Source organism: Perca fluviatilis, chromosome 9, assembly GCF_010015445.1.
Source record: "Perca fluviatilis chromosome 9, GENO_Pfluv_1.0, whole genome shotgun sequence".
Taxonomy (NCBI): domain Eukaryota; kingdom Metazoa; phylum Chordata; class Actinopteri; order Perciformes; family Percidae; genus Perca; species Perca fluviatilis.
Window position 1 is genome coordinate 26,907,579 of NC_053120.1, and position 15,992 is coordinate 26,923,570.

The 15,992-nt window shown below is 40.4% G+C and overlaps 1 protein-coding gene across 1 annotated transcript in view; it reads left to right on the plus strand.

Annotated features, from left to right (window-relative positions):
- The window catches only part of polrmt (polymerase (RNA) mitochondrial (DNA directed)), a 57,576-nt gene that overhangs the window by 29,271 nt on the left and 12,313 nt on the right, over nt 1–15,992 (plus strand). The window contains 4 exon segments of the mRNA XM_039811361.1: nt 394–573; nt 1,650–1,736; nt 3,421–3,534; nt 12,396–12,448. Coding sequence (XP_039667295.1) covers nt 394–573; nt 1,650–1,736; nt 3,421–3,534; nt 12,396–12,448 — 434 coding nt within the window.

Sequence of the window (15,992 nt, forward strand, 5' to 3'; positions counted from 1 at the left end):
ACGAGAGTTACGCTTTAAGTAACAGTGGCAACAGTCATTTTATTGTGGACTAACTCTAGTAGAGCTGAAACTGTTAGTTGATTACTGGTTACTGGTGATCAACTTAGTTGATCACCAGAAATGAAATTTGTCAACTGTTTGTTGGGTCATTTTTTATGTTTATGTTGGTGTTTCGGACTGTCGGTCACTCAAAAATAGACATTTGATTGGGCTTGAGGAAACTGTGATGGTCGTTTTTCATCACTTCTACTCTGATTATATGTATGTGGTTTTGTGGATAAGCATTCAAATATTCTCCAAAAGACACCTTTTTGAACAGAGACTGTTTTGACATTTGCATGCGTGTAATTTATACATCTTTGTGGGAACCTTGGACATGTCCATGTGTTTCAGGTGGAGGAGTTCCGAGTGCGGGATGCAAAGAGCGGTTTGAAGATTGCCCAGGTCCTGGAGGGCTTCATCAGCAGGAAGGTGGTCAAACAGACCGTAATGACTGTGGTGTACGGGGTCACACGCTACGGGGGACGCCTCCAGATAGAGAAAAGACTGAAGGAGATTGAGGAGTTCCCCAAGGTACAGTCATGGCAGTGGATGGGTGCTTCTCCCACACTGCATATGCTGTTTTATTTTTGAGTGTTGCATCAGCAGGGTATGATAGAGTGGCCTTTTAGCATAGGATCTCCTCTTTATGGGGCTCCCCTTATGTCTTCCTTTCAGGCTATACATTCTTACACACATATTGAGCCCAGACTGAGGACCATCCTCCTTGGATATTGTTGCTCTATTGTCTCCTGCATGTGCATGAAGGCATTTATCACACAGTGGACAGAGACTGCATATCATTTCAGCATATTTGCTTGTACACCCAAAGGGATTTCAGTTGCTTTGACATTCAGAGTCCCACCTCCCACTGTATCCAAGTGAGCTGCATGGAGCAAGAACATGAGCTTTAAAACTTTCTTTTAGTCAAGTTTATTTATGTATTATCTTATTGCGGCGGAAAACAATATTGCATGGTTGTATAAGGGAGGTCAGGTGTGTAATACAACAGTGGGTATATTTGATATGCTGTGCACAGTCATTACAAATCTATTTTTAGCTTAGAACCACTGCACTTCGATTCCGTTGAACATAAATGGTTCTTTGATGGGCACACCCATGAAAACGACACCATGGCAGGAGAATGGAAGCATTTAATCTTCTTACTGCTCTATAGTGCTTATTTGTCAAATAGCTATAAGGTTCCTTACAATAGTTTGAGTTAATCTCATTGTCTGTATAGATGGGATCGGCATGATCCTGCTGTCAGTGTATCTACCATCTCACAGCCTGAGGACTGTGCTAAATGACTTCTGCATAATGTCCCTAATTGTTTAAACAGGGAATTAGGGGAAGTGTAATAGTGAGTGATTACAGGAGGAAGGATGGGGGGGATGAGGCAGTTTCAACCGAGGAGGAGATCATATCAGTGTTATAATATAAGAAATATAACACGCTCATTCAGTGCTGCAAATTGTATTGCTTATATGAATTTAATCCCTAGATAAGTGGACAAAACAATATTTAGTTTGTTTTATTGAGAAATGCAATGGAGCAAAAAGATAATGTGTGAAAAAATACTCCAGTGTAATCATGTGTTGTATTTCCAGGAACATGTATGGGATGCATCTCATTACCTGGTGCGTATGGTGTTCAGTGGCTTAAAGGAGATGTTCACAGGGACCAGAGAGATCCAGGTGGGTTCATTGCACCAACATGAAGTCAAATGCATACCATTTTCTCATCCAACAAATTACCTACAATATAAACTCACACTGGCGTGTTACTAATTGCATAACATTGCTGACATTCAGTAAACATATTGTCCTAAAATACAGTTGTTGCTCCTCCTATTTTTACCTGAATCTACGCCCACGCATGCAGTTAACAGGGGAAATTAGAGCCAATGGTCAACTAGCACTCATTCCAATTAATTGAGAGTGTAACCTATTTATTGCACAGCAGGTCAGCACAACATGCTAAATGTGTCTACAGACAAACGCAGTTGCCAATAATTAATTAATATTAAATTGGGTTTACATGGAACAGTTTGAAGAAATGTGTCATAAACTGAACCGCTTTGTATAAACCCAACATAACTAACTAACTCTTAGTAAGATAACTTGAATAACAGAACTTCAGAGTCACTATTGTCTCTGTAATAAAAAAAAAAATTACATTGTTTTTTTTCTGAATATCATCTTAACAAAGACCTGAAAAATCAAAATGTTATTCCAATATCTGACTACTGACCTACACCATACAGGGATGATATTTAATTTTTTATGAATGACTAGTTTACTTCACAATTACCCTGGCAACGGCGCCCATTCATCACATAGACTCCATTTATAGATTTAGGACTTGCACCTGGTGGGGGATTGTTTATTATTTCCACAGGCAGAGAGGAGTCTGGCGAGCAAATAGAAACACCACCCACTGCTGGTGTGTGTGTCCTTTGGGGAATGTGTGGGGATGGCCCAGTCTGAGGTGTGCTTGTGCGCGCATTCGTGCGTGCACCTGCTGCTTTTAAATAGGTCACATCCTCTTGTATTTCGCAGCAGTGAGTTGAAGTATGAGAGAGGTAGCTGATTAATACGGGGGGCTGTCATCCATGACCTCGCCTACGTTCTCTGTACATTTCCAATTTATTCGGTCAACACTGCTACTCATTCTCTTCAAACTGTGCTCCCACTGTCTGTCCACCCTTCACTCCACCTCTGCCTCTTATCAATCTATTGATTTATCAGTCAATCTCTCCTGATCAGCTAATCTCTCACTCCCGTTTCTTTGCTGTAATGCTTCTTCTTCATTTCATTGTACCTGGGCATATAAGAAGGGAGGTGATGATGAATGGAGCAGCTTTGGGCCAGACTGCTACCTCGACTTGCTACGACATATATATCTTTCCTAAAGCTCTCTGTGTGCCTGCACATGTGAGGAAGCACCTGTGGGACATTGTTTGGGCTTCTATTCTTAGAGGTAAACTGTGCCAGACACAGCCTAATTTAGAGTTAATCAACAACTTCTCAAGTGATCCTCGGCGAGTTTGCAGCAACTGTTTGCCGCTTCAGGAAGTAGAACAGCAGACCTAAATGCATAGATCATTTGTCGACGCTGTGGAGAGAAAGTGCCTATTTTCTGTTTGTTGTTCCAAATTCTTTATATTTGTATCCTGATTTATTAAATCCCCCACCCAACTGTCTAAACTTACTGATTTGAACTTGATTGCTCTTTTGTCCACGTACACACACGTACAAGCACAACAAATACGCAGACTCACACTCTTGATTGGTGAAGGGCTTTGAATATTTTCCGAGTATGCTCCTCAATACAGTGTGTCGCCCTCAATTTACGTCTGCTGGCATCCATGTGTTGCAGGATTGGCTGACAGAGAGCGCCAGGCTCATCTCCAAGTCTGGCCACACTGTGGAGTGGGTGACACCCCTGGGTTTACCCATCATTCAGCCCTACCACCGCACACGCAACCAAGTGGTAAGTCTTATACTAAGGCATGTTTGGGGGTTCTCTACTAGTCTCTCTTAGTGAAGTTGTAATAAATTGTATCACACATCACACACATCTGCGCTACTTTAGAGTTCCATACACTGTATGATACACAGCTCGGTTTGTCGGTTTGTATGTCTGTCAGCAGGCTAACGGGAAAACTACCGGCCCAATTTTCATAAAACTTGGTTGAAGGGTTTAGCATGGGATAAGAAAGAACCCTATAAGTCTTGGAGGAGATCCAAATCACTGGGTGGATACACACATAATTTTTCACTTTCGTTAACATAGCGAGGTAGGGCATTTGAGCTGCGTTGTTGTGGTGTTGGAATAATCGGACAAATTAGTTCCCGCCTGGGAAAATTCACACTGCATTAACATTGTGAGATTGGGCAAGCCTTGGCGGAGGTCTGCGCTCTCCGGGTGCCATTCTTGTTTCTATGGATTTTCAACCCATTCTGAAGTTCTCCTCTCAGCCGTTTGCCTTGCTCTTCTTCACTCTACGACCCTGTTCACACTTGGTTTTAAAATGGGTCTTGGGTGATCAGATTACAAGTGGACAGTGCAAAAAAACAAAAACAAAGACGCATTGTGATCAGATCACCACTTGCTGATGTGGTCTGGGACGTATTTGACCACATACATTTGTTAGTGTAAATGCTAATGCGTCCTGATGCGTCCCAGACAAGGACGTCACCGGAAAATACGTGCAGGGTGTCGTGGTTGTTTTTGTGACAGCGCACCAACGCTCTATAGCTTGCCCATTCTACGACTAGTTAAAGTAAGTGTTGCCTGACCTTCCATTGTTTTGCATGATAGAAGGTGTGTTGGATTCTACTCACTTTGATTTCTCCAGCTGTGCCAACACAACGGCTAACGTGACTGGCGAGATTGTGGACGTGATAACGCTAAGCCCATTCACCTTCTAGCGGACGTGATGTAGGCAGTAACAAAATCCGAACACAAGTGGTCAGCTGGAGACCTGTGTCTCGGCTGTCCACTTGTGTCTTGCGGAATGTGTAAACAGGGCCTAATTCTCACCTTTCACACAATTCACAATACTCCCACCACTGATCTTCTCATAGCACACACTGCACACACTTTTTTGACATAAGTACAAGTATATACAGTTTTCATTTATCTCTCTGTTGACTGATCAAATTTAAAAAATCAAAACCCCTGCGTGTAACAGCTTAGTGCTGTTATATTGTAATATATTAGATTTGACCCATCGTTGTCTTTTTTGTTCTAATATTTCCATGAGGTAGTGAGATGATTTGGATCATCCCTTTTTCTATAATCATAATTCACAGTGTAATTTCCACTCATTATTTTTCATCTGACTTTGATGGAATTTCTGATGAAGCTGATAATATATCAAGGTGGCCAGTTCCATGTGAATCGGTTGGTTGGTTTTAAGTCAGAGATATACAGGAGGCTGACACACACATATGAATCCAACACAAATAAAATAACACTATAAGAGCAGCATTTCTCCTAATAGCTTATAAAAAGCTATACATCTTTTTAAAATTCAGTATTTTATCAACTAAGAGCAAGCTATCATCCTCACACAGCCTGCCCACAAATGTTGCTTCACTCATTGTGGTCTGGCAAGGTTCAATAAGCATTTGCTTGAAGAAGGGGCGCTGCCAATGTGTGTAGGCCAAAACTACTTTGCATGCAATTTGATCAGCCTTTTTTTTATTTATTTTTTTAACAGAGAGGCAATTGACAAGGGACTGTAAGCACTCAACACTCCCTGGGCTGTCCAAGTTTTCAAAAAGGCTTCAGGAGTTTTATCTGAAAAATAAAATGATGACTCTTATTCTGGTTGTAGCTCTGTAACAGACATGTGACCTGTCAGTGACCTGGAATTTATTTTTCAGACTAATATCCCAAAATAAAAAGTGAGATTGTGAGATCTACTGCAGTCTGGCTTTGGGTTTGGGGTGTTGTGTTCACAACTCTTTATTCTCCTCCCTCAGTCTTCCACCCTACTAAAATAATTATTGTTTCAGTCTCCTATCATGAAGCTTTAAGTACTGGATGCTTTGCGGGTTCAATGTCCCAGCTGGGCTTTCCACCACTGATGGTGTATTGTGATTGCTGTGAGTGGCCCCACATTAATGGAGCTTAACAACATCACTAGAGTTGTCCGTCACTTTGGAGATCTTGACAGCGGCAGGTCTTAGAGATAACATGTCTGTGTGCCAGCAGATAACATGCTGTTTGTGTACGTGTACGTGTACGTGTACGTGTACGTGTGTGTGTGTGTGTGTGTGTGTGTGTGTGTGTGTGTGTGTGTGTGTGTGTGTGTGTGTGTGTGTGTGTGTGTGTGTGTGTGTGTGTGTGTGTGTGTGTGTGTGTGTGTGTGTGTGTGTGTGTACATGAAAAGATATATGTGTGTGTGTGATTATATAAAATCCATTTTGACCTCAATATCCTTAAGCTTATTAATTAAGTGAAAGGAGACAGACCTATAGCGTATGCCAAGCGCAGGCAGACTGCTAGCTCCTGGGCTGGCCCGGCCTGCTCTTTTAGTACGACATCAAGCAGAAGGTTGGCTTAGAGGGGGAGTGACACCTCATAAGAAGGTGCAAGAGAGCGAGGGTGACAGATGGCGGGTCCCCGGAGGGTGCATCGCTCTCTGTCGATGTAGTAGGGCACATTCCCTTGATTTGATCTGCTTCTTTTAGTGTCCAGCAGGGACAAGGAAGCTGATTGGCCTCTGTGCTTTTTTTTTTCGAAGGCCTAAAGATGAGTAAGTGATTGAAGGGATGACTTCATGGATGAATGAGGTTTTAGCTTAAATTTCACAGATAACTTTTGTTCATCCCCTGCAATAATTCCCTAATCCAGTTGCATCATTGGGCAACAAAAATGAAACTTGCAGAAAGGTCACCTTTTCCCTTCGTGGCTGGATTAAATTCAATCACCCAGTCAGCTCTCTGCCTCTTAAATCCAAGGCCACAGTGATTCTAGGGGTCATTAGTAATTAGACTCTAGATAGAACGGGAAGATGAAGTGTGATGCACAGAAAGGACACCAATAAGCGGAGAGAAAGTAGCTACAGTAGCATCACGTAATCAGAAAGGAGTGTGCGTGCATGTCTGTGTATCTTTGCGTTTGTGTTGTGTGGGTACTTTTCAGTGTGCATACAGAGATTAGTGCAAATGCCGACCAGTGTAGTCGAGTATTTTCCATGGCTGATGGGAGGTGAGGAAATAAGAGTAGGATGGAGTAGCTGAATGCAGCATGAACACAGATCAGGGAGGCTGCTTAACAGGATTGGGAGATACTAATCGGATCAGAGGTCACTCTGGCTCAGATTCCTTGTTTATTTTTCATTCTCCCCCTCCCAGGCAAGGTTACAGTGAAATCCCACTCCCAGGGGATGTGACACAAGGGAGTCGTCAACTGGATTGGTTAGATATGTGAGTTTATAGCATGACTAAAAGCTGAGTGATCTAATGTCCTCTGTGTGGAAAGATTCAGTTTTTGGTGGTAATTGGTGATTTTCCTGGACAGTCACTTTAGTACAGGATAACAATACAAATACAAGTCAACTCTCAACATGAATAGTTTATTATGATGTCATATAGGCCGTGAGAAAAATAAAAGTAAAAAAAAATAAATAAATTGTCTTCCTAATCATGGACGGATTATGAGACAATGGGCCCCCTGGGTAAAGACACGTCCCAGCCCCCCACCCCTCATACATAGGAGCAAGACACCTGCATCCAAAGAGGCATCATCACATCTCTTTGTGGCTGTTAATCATTTTTGTATCTCTTACGTGATCATATTGTATCTGGTTATGGTTGCCATGTGGTCAAATTGAGCTCTTCATCTCTTTATTGGTTTTTTTGTGTCTCTTTGTGATCATTTTGCATATCTTTATGGTCAGTTTGAGTCTCCTTGTTGTCGTTTTGCCTCTCTCTGTTAAACAGATGATGTTTTTGGTTTCTGTCTGGTCTGATTTTCCTTTTTTGTATCGAAGCAGGACTTATCGATTGCAGGCTCGGAAAAATTATCGGGGCCTGTACAATCAGAATTAGTCAGCTTTTCTAATTTTGGGTTACTACAGATCTCTAAATGTCAGCGTGATGCCCTCCATGCCCTCCTTTTTTCCTTGGAAGAGAAGCGAGCCGTTCCCGGGGGTAGCATGGTGTTTCGTTGATCCTGCAGAATCTTGTGACATTTTGGGGTGAAATAATGGATGCAGTGTGAGTTTCAAGGACACCGCCAAGTGCAAGAGAAAGAAAGTTTGGTAGAGAGAAGGTCTGGAAAAGGTCAGTGGAAGAGTATGGAGACTTAGGGGTATATGTGTGACGATGAGTCTGCAGCCGTCTTCAGGGGGAGAGGGCGAGGACGAGGACCAGGTGACCCAGAAACAGCACAGAAAGGGGGTGTAATGCGGGGACCGCTTCCACTTGAATCGATAAGACGTGTGTTATTAACCACTACAGTATGTGATGAATGGGGATTCCCCACTTGGCAGCATGGCTTATATATGGTTAGTGATGGCTGCTGTATCCATGACCATCTGTGCTGCCACTCTCATGTGATTTAGACTACAGGAGCCTATTCCCCACAGACACACAGAGTAGGGTTAGCCAAGGTCTCGTTCATCACAGCCTCAGGGTTTGAGTCCGGTCTTGTACACAAATCATGCACGTATGCAGCGTAATGAACAGGGGCTCAGTGTAGGGTAGTGACCTCATTTACAATGTGGCAGTCCATTACTCACATCAAAGGTAACCTCCATCTCTTTCACCCGCATCTTTTTGCTCAGCTTCTCCTTTCCCTTCCTCTAATCCGTCCGTTGGCACACAAAGAGGGGATGTGAGGAGGGGAATGATGGACACATTCCCCCACAAGTCCTCCTAGAGCAATGATGGATGAGATGGCAGAAACGGATGGGCTTTTACCACGCTACGCTTCTATTTTAAAACCACTTCTTGATAATTGTGTGATTCTGACATTCATCACACAGCGACCTTCAAGCATTCGACTGGAATCCCCAAACCGAGCTCCTTGAAGCTAGCTTCTACTTCCTACCATGTCCACACCTGTCACTTTAATAGATATTGAATGGTGAAATAAGCTATTGTTATTACATTTCAAATAAATCATTCAAATTTGACCATACGGTCTTAGCAATGAACAAGCCGTTCTAAATTAATGACGCCGACTGCCGTTTTGTTCTCTTTTTCTAAAGTATTGGTTCCAGGGTTGAACAATAAGGGTTTCCCAATGGCCCAGGGCAAGTAAAACGCCACGACGGGCAAGTGAATATAACAACAACTTTTTTTTGTTGACATTTTTTTAATGTATTTTTTATGGGTTTTTTTCTACCCAATTTTATTTTGTTTTTTTATGTTTTTTTGACTAATGTTGTGCAATGAGTGCTCTCTCAATTTGTCAGTGGACCAATTTCAAAAAGTGTAAATGCCGTTTTTTTCAGCTCAGCATTTTTGTCGATTTTGACTAAAAAAAATTTTTTTCTCCCTTTTAAATGTGAAAACCGGTCCCCATCAGGGCCCACAAGATATTGCACTCCTCTTAAAACCTTTACAGCACTACATACAGAAATGTATCCAGCTTTTCAGGAGGTCATTATGGATTCGGAAAGAGCACGATGCAGAATGGGGAATAGTTCAAATTGTGGAGGGATGTGCATTTCAAAGGGCCTGTGTGTCCTCAGTGTTCATTCTACAGATAGGCAAGCAAGATCAAATAAAAGAGCTGTACATTAGCACCTAACACACAGTTATTAAAGGCTCTTAAGGGTGTCAGAACGGCAGTGGTAATGCTGTGGTCTGCTGCCATCATGTTCAGAGGAGTGTTTTTTAAGGATTTAAAGACCCCATTCATCAACGAATTTGGAAAATGTGTTCATTTACAGTCAGTCAATGGTAGTAAAAAGCAAACAAACAACAGATATTAGTTGATCCATCAATTTTCTTTCCACCTTTCCTACCCCACACAAACGCGGGACATGAACATATTTTCTATTCATTCATAGTATTTTGGGTAAATCTTGAAAACCGAAACTAACGGTACTGATGTCTAATGACTTTTCACAATAAAAGAACTTTGGTTATTCAGAGTACAGATAGCTCCAAGTATTTGCAGCGCTCTGAATATCATTGAATTGAAAACAGCAAAATCTTTCCGCGTTAAGAGCGGCTTTCCGTCAGTTAAAAAACAAAATGTGTTCCAGCAGAGCAATAGACAAACCGACACTAAGATACATTAGTGTAGGCTGAATGCAAAGTAAACGGGCTAATGTTGAGAGCTGTTGGCGACCTGTTGCCAGTCATATCTCGTTCCTGATAGTAGCCCATCGTTCCTACCCAGGCATGGTTCCAAGGGTCAGGGAAAGACTGCCCTGCCACAGATGCCTTGGCACGGCTGCCTGGATGGGTCCGCAAAGTTAGGGAGATCACAGCGCTAAGTCTTCCCTCCTCTAGGAAGTTAAGGCTTTGGTCTTGGAGTGTGTAAAAAAAAAAAAAAAAAAAAGATAAAATGAAGAAAACAGCAGAGATCAAAAAAGAGGTATTTGCCGGATGCCTTCTCAGTGTGCATAGACTGGCATATTTCTTGCTGTGCTTAATTTGTCATTAGGGTTGTAATAATACTAGTCCTCTACCAGGATACTATACTTTGATTTACCACCAATTTTTGCTAAGGTGTAATTTTGTGGCATACTCTTGTAACTTCAGCAAAACCTTAAATATGTTGTTCGATGCCCCTGCTTGGAAGTTTCCTATTCTTGATTTCCCCTCTTCTCTAGCTTTTTCCACTATCTGCCTCTCATTTCCATTTCTTTCCTGTATGTGGTGAAAGTGTGTCACCATGAACTAACTTTAACTCCCTATTGGAGTAGGGATGCATAGGTGTGTGTGCACAAAGATGCCATATGCAGATGTGCCAGAGTGTGTGAGAGGAAGGTGAGAACAGGTGATACTCTTAAGTAGCCGCTTCATGTCCCCAAGGTAAAGTATCTTTACTTCCTTAATGTAACGTAATTTCTCTTGAAACAAGATGTCAGGGTGAGGGATCATTTAAAACTGTAAACCAATGACATTATTTAAGCAGAAATAGGAAGGGTGGGATATTTAAAAAAAACAGTGATGACCTTAATGGTTGGGGTTTTGTTTACACTTACTTGTGCACAATGAGGTCTCCATTAAAGATTGACTGGTTTCCAGGTGACAGTTTTCCAGGAAATGAAGTAAGAAACTAAGTGATGCAGGTATGCCAGACATGATGAGGTCACTGTGGAGTGCTTCACTCCAAAAGCTTTTCTTACTTAGCAGACTCTTTACCCTCAGACTAGCAATACTAAAGGAATATGCAAACATGGGATGATGTTAAATAGCTCTTAATAAAATTGTTGTTGTGAAATACAGCAGAGCAGATAAAATCCCCATTGGAAAATATTTGTCTGATACTGGGTTTAATTCACCAATAAAGGCCTACACCTGCCATTACAAAGATGACTACAACAGTGAATTTTAATTAGTAAATCAGAAGCTTTGAACCACAGTCACAGCCTTTAGGGGTCAAGTAGCCAGCGTTAAGTCTCCGTGGTGTCATGTTGCCACTTAGTACCACCCTGACCTACATATGCAGCTGATGGATGGATGGATGGATGGATGGATGGATGGATGGATGGATGGATGGATGGATGGATGGATGGATGGGTAGTTACAGTTCTACGTCTATACTGTATGTGTTTTCAAGCATGATTTAATAGCAAATGGATTTACTTTCACTCTGGATTCTGGTCAGGTGGGCTGAGAAGCTGTGTTAACCAATTATAGGTCAACCACATGAAATAAAATTGGATTTAACTTTGGTTTTGATCACTTTTTTTGGAAATGTCCATGAGGTGAAGTGACTCAGCAATGGTTTTGTGTTGATTTTGTAGTTTGCAAAATGTAAAGGGGCTCTCAAGTAATAAACTGGGCAACTTTCTTCTGCATTGCAATTTAATGCCTCATGTGGAAACTGACTGATTAAGCTATAGCACACTTAACAACACCCAACTTCAAATATGCAGTGCTTTTTTTATTCAGTGTTTGCAAGACGTCGAAACATACCATACCTACAGCCTAAAATTATCAATTTAAAACTATATATATATATATATATATATATATATATATATATATATATATATATATATATATATATATAATGTTTAGCTCATGAAATTGGATATTTTCTTGTCATGCATTCCCGTTTTCATCCTCCCAGCTTTATTTGTTTTGTAGCTTAAGCTCTTGATATCTGATTTCCAAACATTTATTGGTTCCAGCTTCTCCAATGTGATTTACGGCTTTTCTTTGTCGTATGTGATAGTAAAGTTAATATGTTGTGCTTCTACAATTTTGGTCGGAGTCATTTGACATTTAAAGACCTTGAGGTTTTAGAAACATTTTATGTACTTTTTTCTTTTTTTTTTTTTTACATTTTTCTTTTTTTTCTCATATTTTAAGACCAAGAATAGAATGAATTAATTGTCCCATTAGTCAATAATGAAAGTAATTGTTAGTTTCAGCCCTAATATTGTATGTCCTTGTTCCAAGACTTTAGTGAAGCTGTATCATGCTAATAAGGAGTAAAATATAAAACCTTGATATACCCTTTTTAAATGGCTCCATTGCAGAATATCTCTACAGAATGTCTTGCTTGTTGTCCTTCAACCTGACATATTTGTTCTTTTAAAACCTTTGTGATCTTGAGTAGAATCTGAAAGTTCAGTGTAAAGCGTTAAAACTTTTTATTTTTATTATAAACGCTCTCATTTCTCTGTCTTTGTTTTGCCTCTCCAGCTGAAGAGTACCATGCAACATATCAACCTCCAGATCAGCCATGACACCAAAGAGTAAGTCTTTCTGCAACTAACACCTCTTTCTGTCTGTTTCCGCACCTCTCATAGTGTTATAGCAGTGACCTGGAACAAAGACAGAGGATAGCTGTGGAGAGAAATTGTGTTGACAGCACGTTGTTTTGTTTTTTTTGTCTTTTTTGTCTTTGGAGTGATTTTGCAGTCACAAGTGTTCAGAATGTAGCTTCGGAGCGCTTGGCAACTCTTTGTTTAGCATTTAGAGGTGAATGGAAGTAGAAAGTAAAGCTCTCTGTAGGCAATTAGCTTACATTTTCAACAACTTCAGCTGCACAAAAGCTCAGTCTCCAGTGGATATTTCCACTAATTGCCTACTCAAACTCCGATGTAACTTTGCACTTGTCATACAGGCTCTGCAGTTTTGTTGAAGTCACGGCAATGCCGATAAAGTGGTTGCAAGTGTGGTTACAGTTTTTAAAAACTTCATGCAGACAGCGTTTTCTGCAATATGATATTAATGGCAAGTAGACCTGTTCGAGTCGTGATTCACTCGGATCTTTAACCCGAGTCTTTAAATTGACTCACGAATCACGAGTCTCTAGCATCATTAACCCGGTTCAGTTGAGTCCTACTACAATTCAATCTAAAATGATAACAGCGGCACACAAAAACCTCTTGCAACATTAGCTTCTACTATTCCTAGCCATCTTAGTTGCAAAAAGCATTATAACTTACAATTTCGTAGTAAACAGCAACTCCACAAGTCAAGTCAAGCGCCTGAGTGAGCAGAGAGACAGTCCCGACCCGCAGACTCAGAGCCGGAAGCTCGCAGACCGTGGGATTCACTCGAGAACTCACGAGCCCTCGATGACTCGTGAGTTGTTGGTGATTCATGAGTTGTCGATGACTCGTGAGCTCGCGGGAGTCAGTAAATCCCGCGAATCAACTGAATCAGCCGGCTACGTTGTCATGAGTGGATCTGATTCAGACGAGCGAGCAGCGAGCGAAAAGTACGCTTCTCCTCGAGCTCAGGGTAAAGCAAATCAACAACAAAAGCCATTCTTTCACTTCTGAAATAACATACAATGTTCTGCACGTAGCCTAGCTAGGCCTACTGTAGGTTTGGTGTATAAATGTAGTATGTTAAATGCAATCAGGTTAAGCAGACAGTCCGAAACATTACAAGCTCGGCTTGGCTCGGGTCGCAGACAACTCATGAGTTGTCGACAACTTACGAGCCCTCGATGACTCATGAGTTGTTGATGACTCGTGAGCTCTCGCGGGAGTCAGTAAATCCCGCGAATCAACTGAATCAGCCGGCTACGTTGTCATGAGTGGATCTGATTCAGACAAGCGAGCATGGGGAGCGAGTGAGGTCTCTCCTGGAACTCAGAGTAAAGCAAATCAACAACAAAAGCCATTCTTCCACTTCTGAAATAACATTCAATATTCTGCACGTAGCCTAGCTAGGCCTACTGTAGGTTTGGTGTATAAATGTAGTATATTAAAATGCAATTAGGTCGAGCAGACAGTCATTGTAAGCTCGCCTCGCCGACAACTCATGTTTTTTTTTTTTTCACTTCACAAAACTATTATTCAAGTACAGATGCACATACACATTGAAAACATTAAATTTAGTATAATAAAATACATGAAAAAGGGGCGAATGGAATTTACATTAAAGAGGTTGTAAGTCATTTTAAATGTTCAGAGTCCAGATGGCTTTCTTATTTGTCAGTCCTATTAAAGTTACAAAATGTAATTTTTAAAAGAATATTCAGTTTTCTTTCAGACCATTTACATTTATGGATACGTTTTCCAAATAAAATTAAAAGATTCTAAATGAAAACATGGCATTTTATCCAAATCAAAAGCTCGCCTTTGATGTAGCATACAATACTGACTCAAGTGAATCGCACAACCCGGATCAGTTTGGTGAATGACTCAGAATAACCTGAATCCTAAAAAGGAATCGAGTTTGCCAGGCCTAATGGCGAGCCGAAAGCGGTCGCGGTGCTTTTGATGTTACACTTCCTGTGAGACAAGCAGCAGGCACAGTGGTTTCTATGCCCTGGTGACTGACTGACAGGCTGAGGTTTGAAGGCAAGGCAACTTTATTTCTACAGCACCTTTCAGCAACAAGGCAATTCAAAGTGCTTTACATAAAACATTAAAGAGCAGTTAGAAACGGTCATGATGAAAATAAAACTAGAAGAAAGAATAATATACAAATACAAGTTACAGTGAGTAAGAAATGAATAATTATTCAATTTAATAGGTTGTAGGATTTTTATTTTTGTTTAATTTCTTTAGAGTGTAACATATTCTAATAATATAATGTTCTAAGTACATAGGATAAATAGGTTTGGAATTATTTTTACAACTGAAATAATTGTTTTGTAATTACAGAGGGAAAGTACCGAAAACAGAATTTCAGCTATCGGTACCGATATTTGTTCAGATGCGAAAGGTACCCAATCCTAAGGGTAATAGCCTAAACAATGCATGTTTAATTTTAAGTTGAATTCATTGTAATTGTAGACTAGAGCTGGTATATTTTTTTTATATTTTGTGTACTGTCATGACAGCAATGGTGCCTTCTATGTTGCATCTTCAAAAGTGACACTGAATTTGAAACAGCACATTGTAATTTCTGCATCTGTTATCAAAGTATTTATTAGTAATACAGTGGAAATTAGTAGAAATGTGAATATTTGGTTAGCATGTTGATTTACGGTGTGTGCCCCTAAAGTTTCTGGTTGCGCCCCTAAAATTTTCAGTTGGGGGCCACTGTGCTCATAGTGAAAAAAAGGAGCCCTGTTTTTTTTTTTTTACAAAAAGTATGTGGTAGTATTTAACATAACAAAAAAACAATGGGCTAAATTACAGTTATATAGTGGTAGTTTAACTAAATTCAGAGTAATAGTAAAAACACTTGCCAGCATGAGAAAATCCACATATCATCATGTCCATGTGTAGATGGAACGCCAGAGAAGCTTCATTCTTTTGATGCCAATAGGTTGATCAGAGAAGATTTAACATGTGAATATGCTTAAGTAGGGCTGGGCGATATATCGATATCGTGATATGAGACCAGATATCGTCTTAGATTTTGGATATAGTAATATCCTAATATGGTAAGTGTTGTCATTTCCTGGTTTTAAGGGCTGCATTACAGTAAAGTGATGTCATTTTCTTAACTTACCAGACTGTTCTAGCTGTTCTAGGCCTTTACCCACTTAGTATTTATATCCACATTACTGATGATTATTTATCTAATTTTATTTTAATTCTTTTATCTAATATTTTGTAAAAGCACCAATTGCCAACCCTACAATATCGTCGCAATATCGACATCGAGGTATTTGGTCAAGAATATCGTGATATCTGATTTTCTCCATATCGCCCAGCACTATGCTCAAGGCATTTCACATTATATTATTACACCGGCTACTTTAGCACCTGTGATTTACAGAGTGGCAGTCCACTTCAATAGATTATATTTGGCCTTTTAGGATAAAGAAGGCCATGATTGATGAGGTATTCTCAGAGTAAGTGCTAGTTTGGGATGTGTGAATGACTG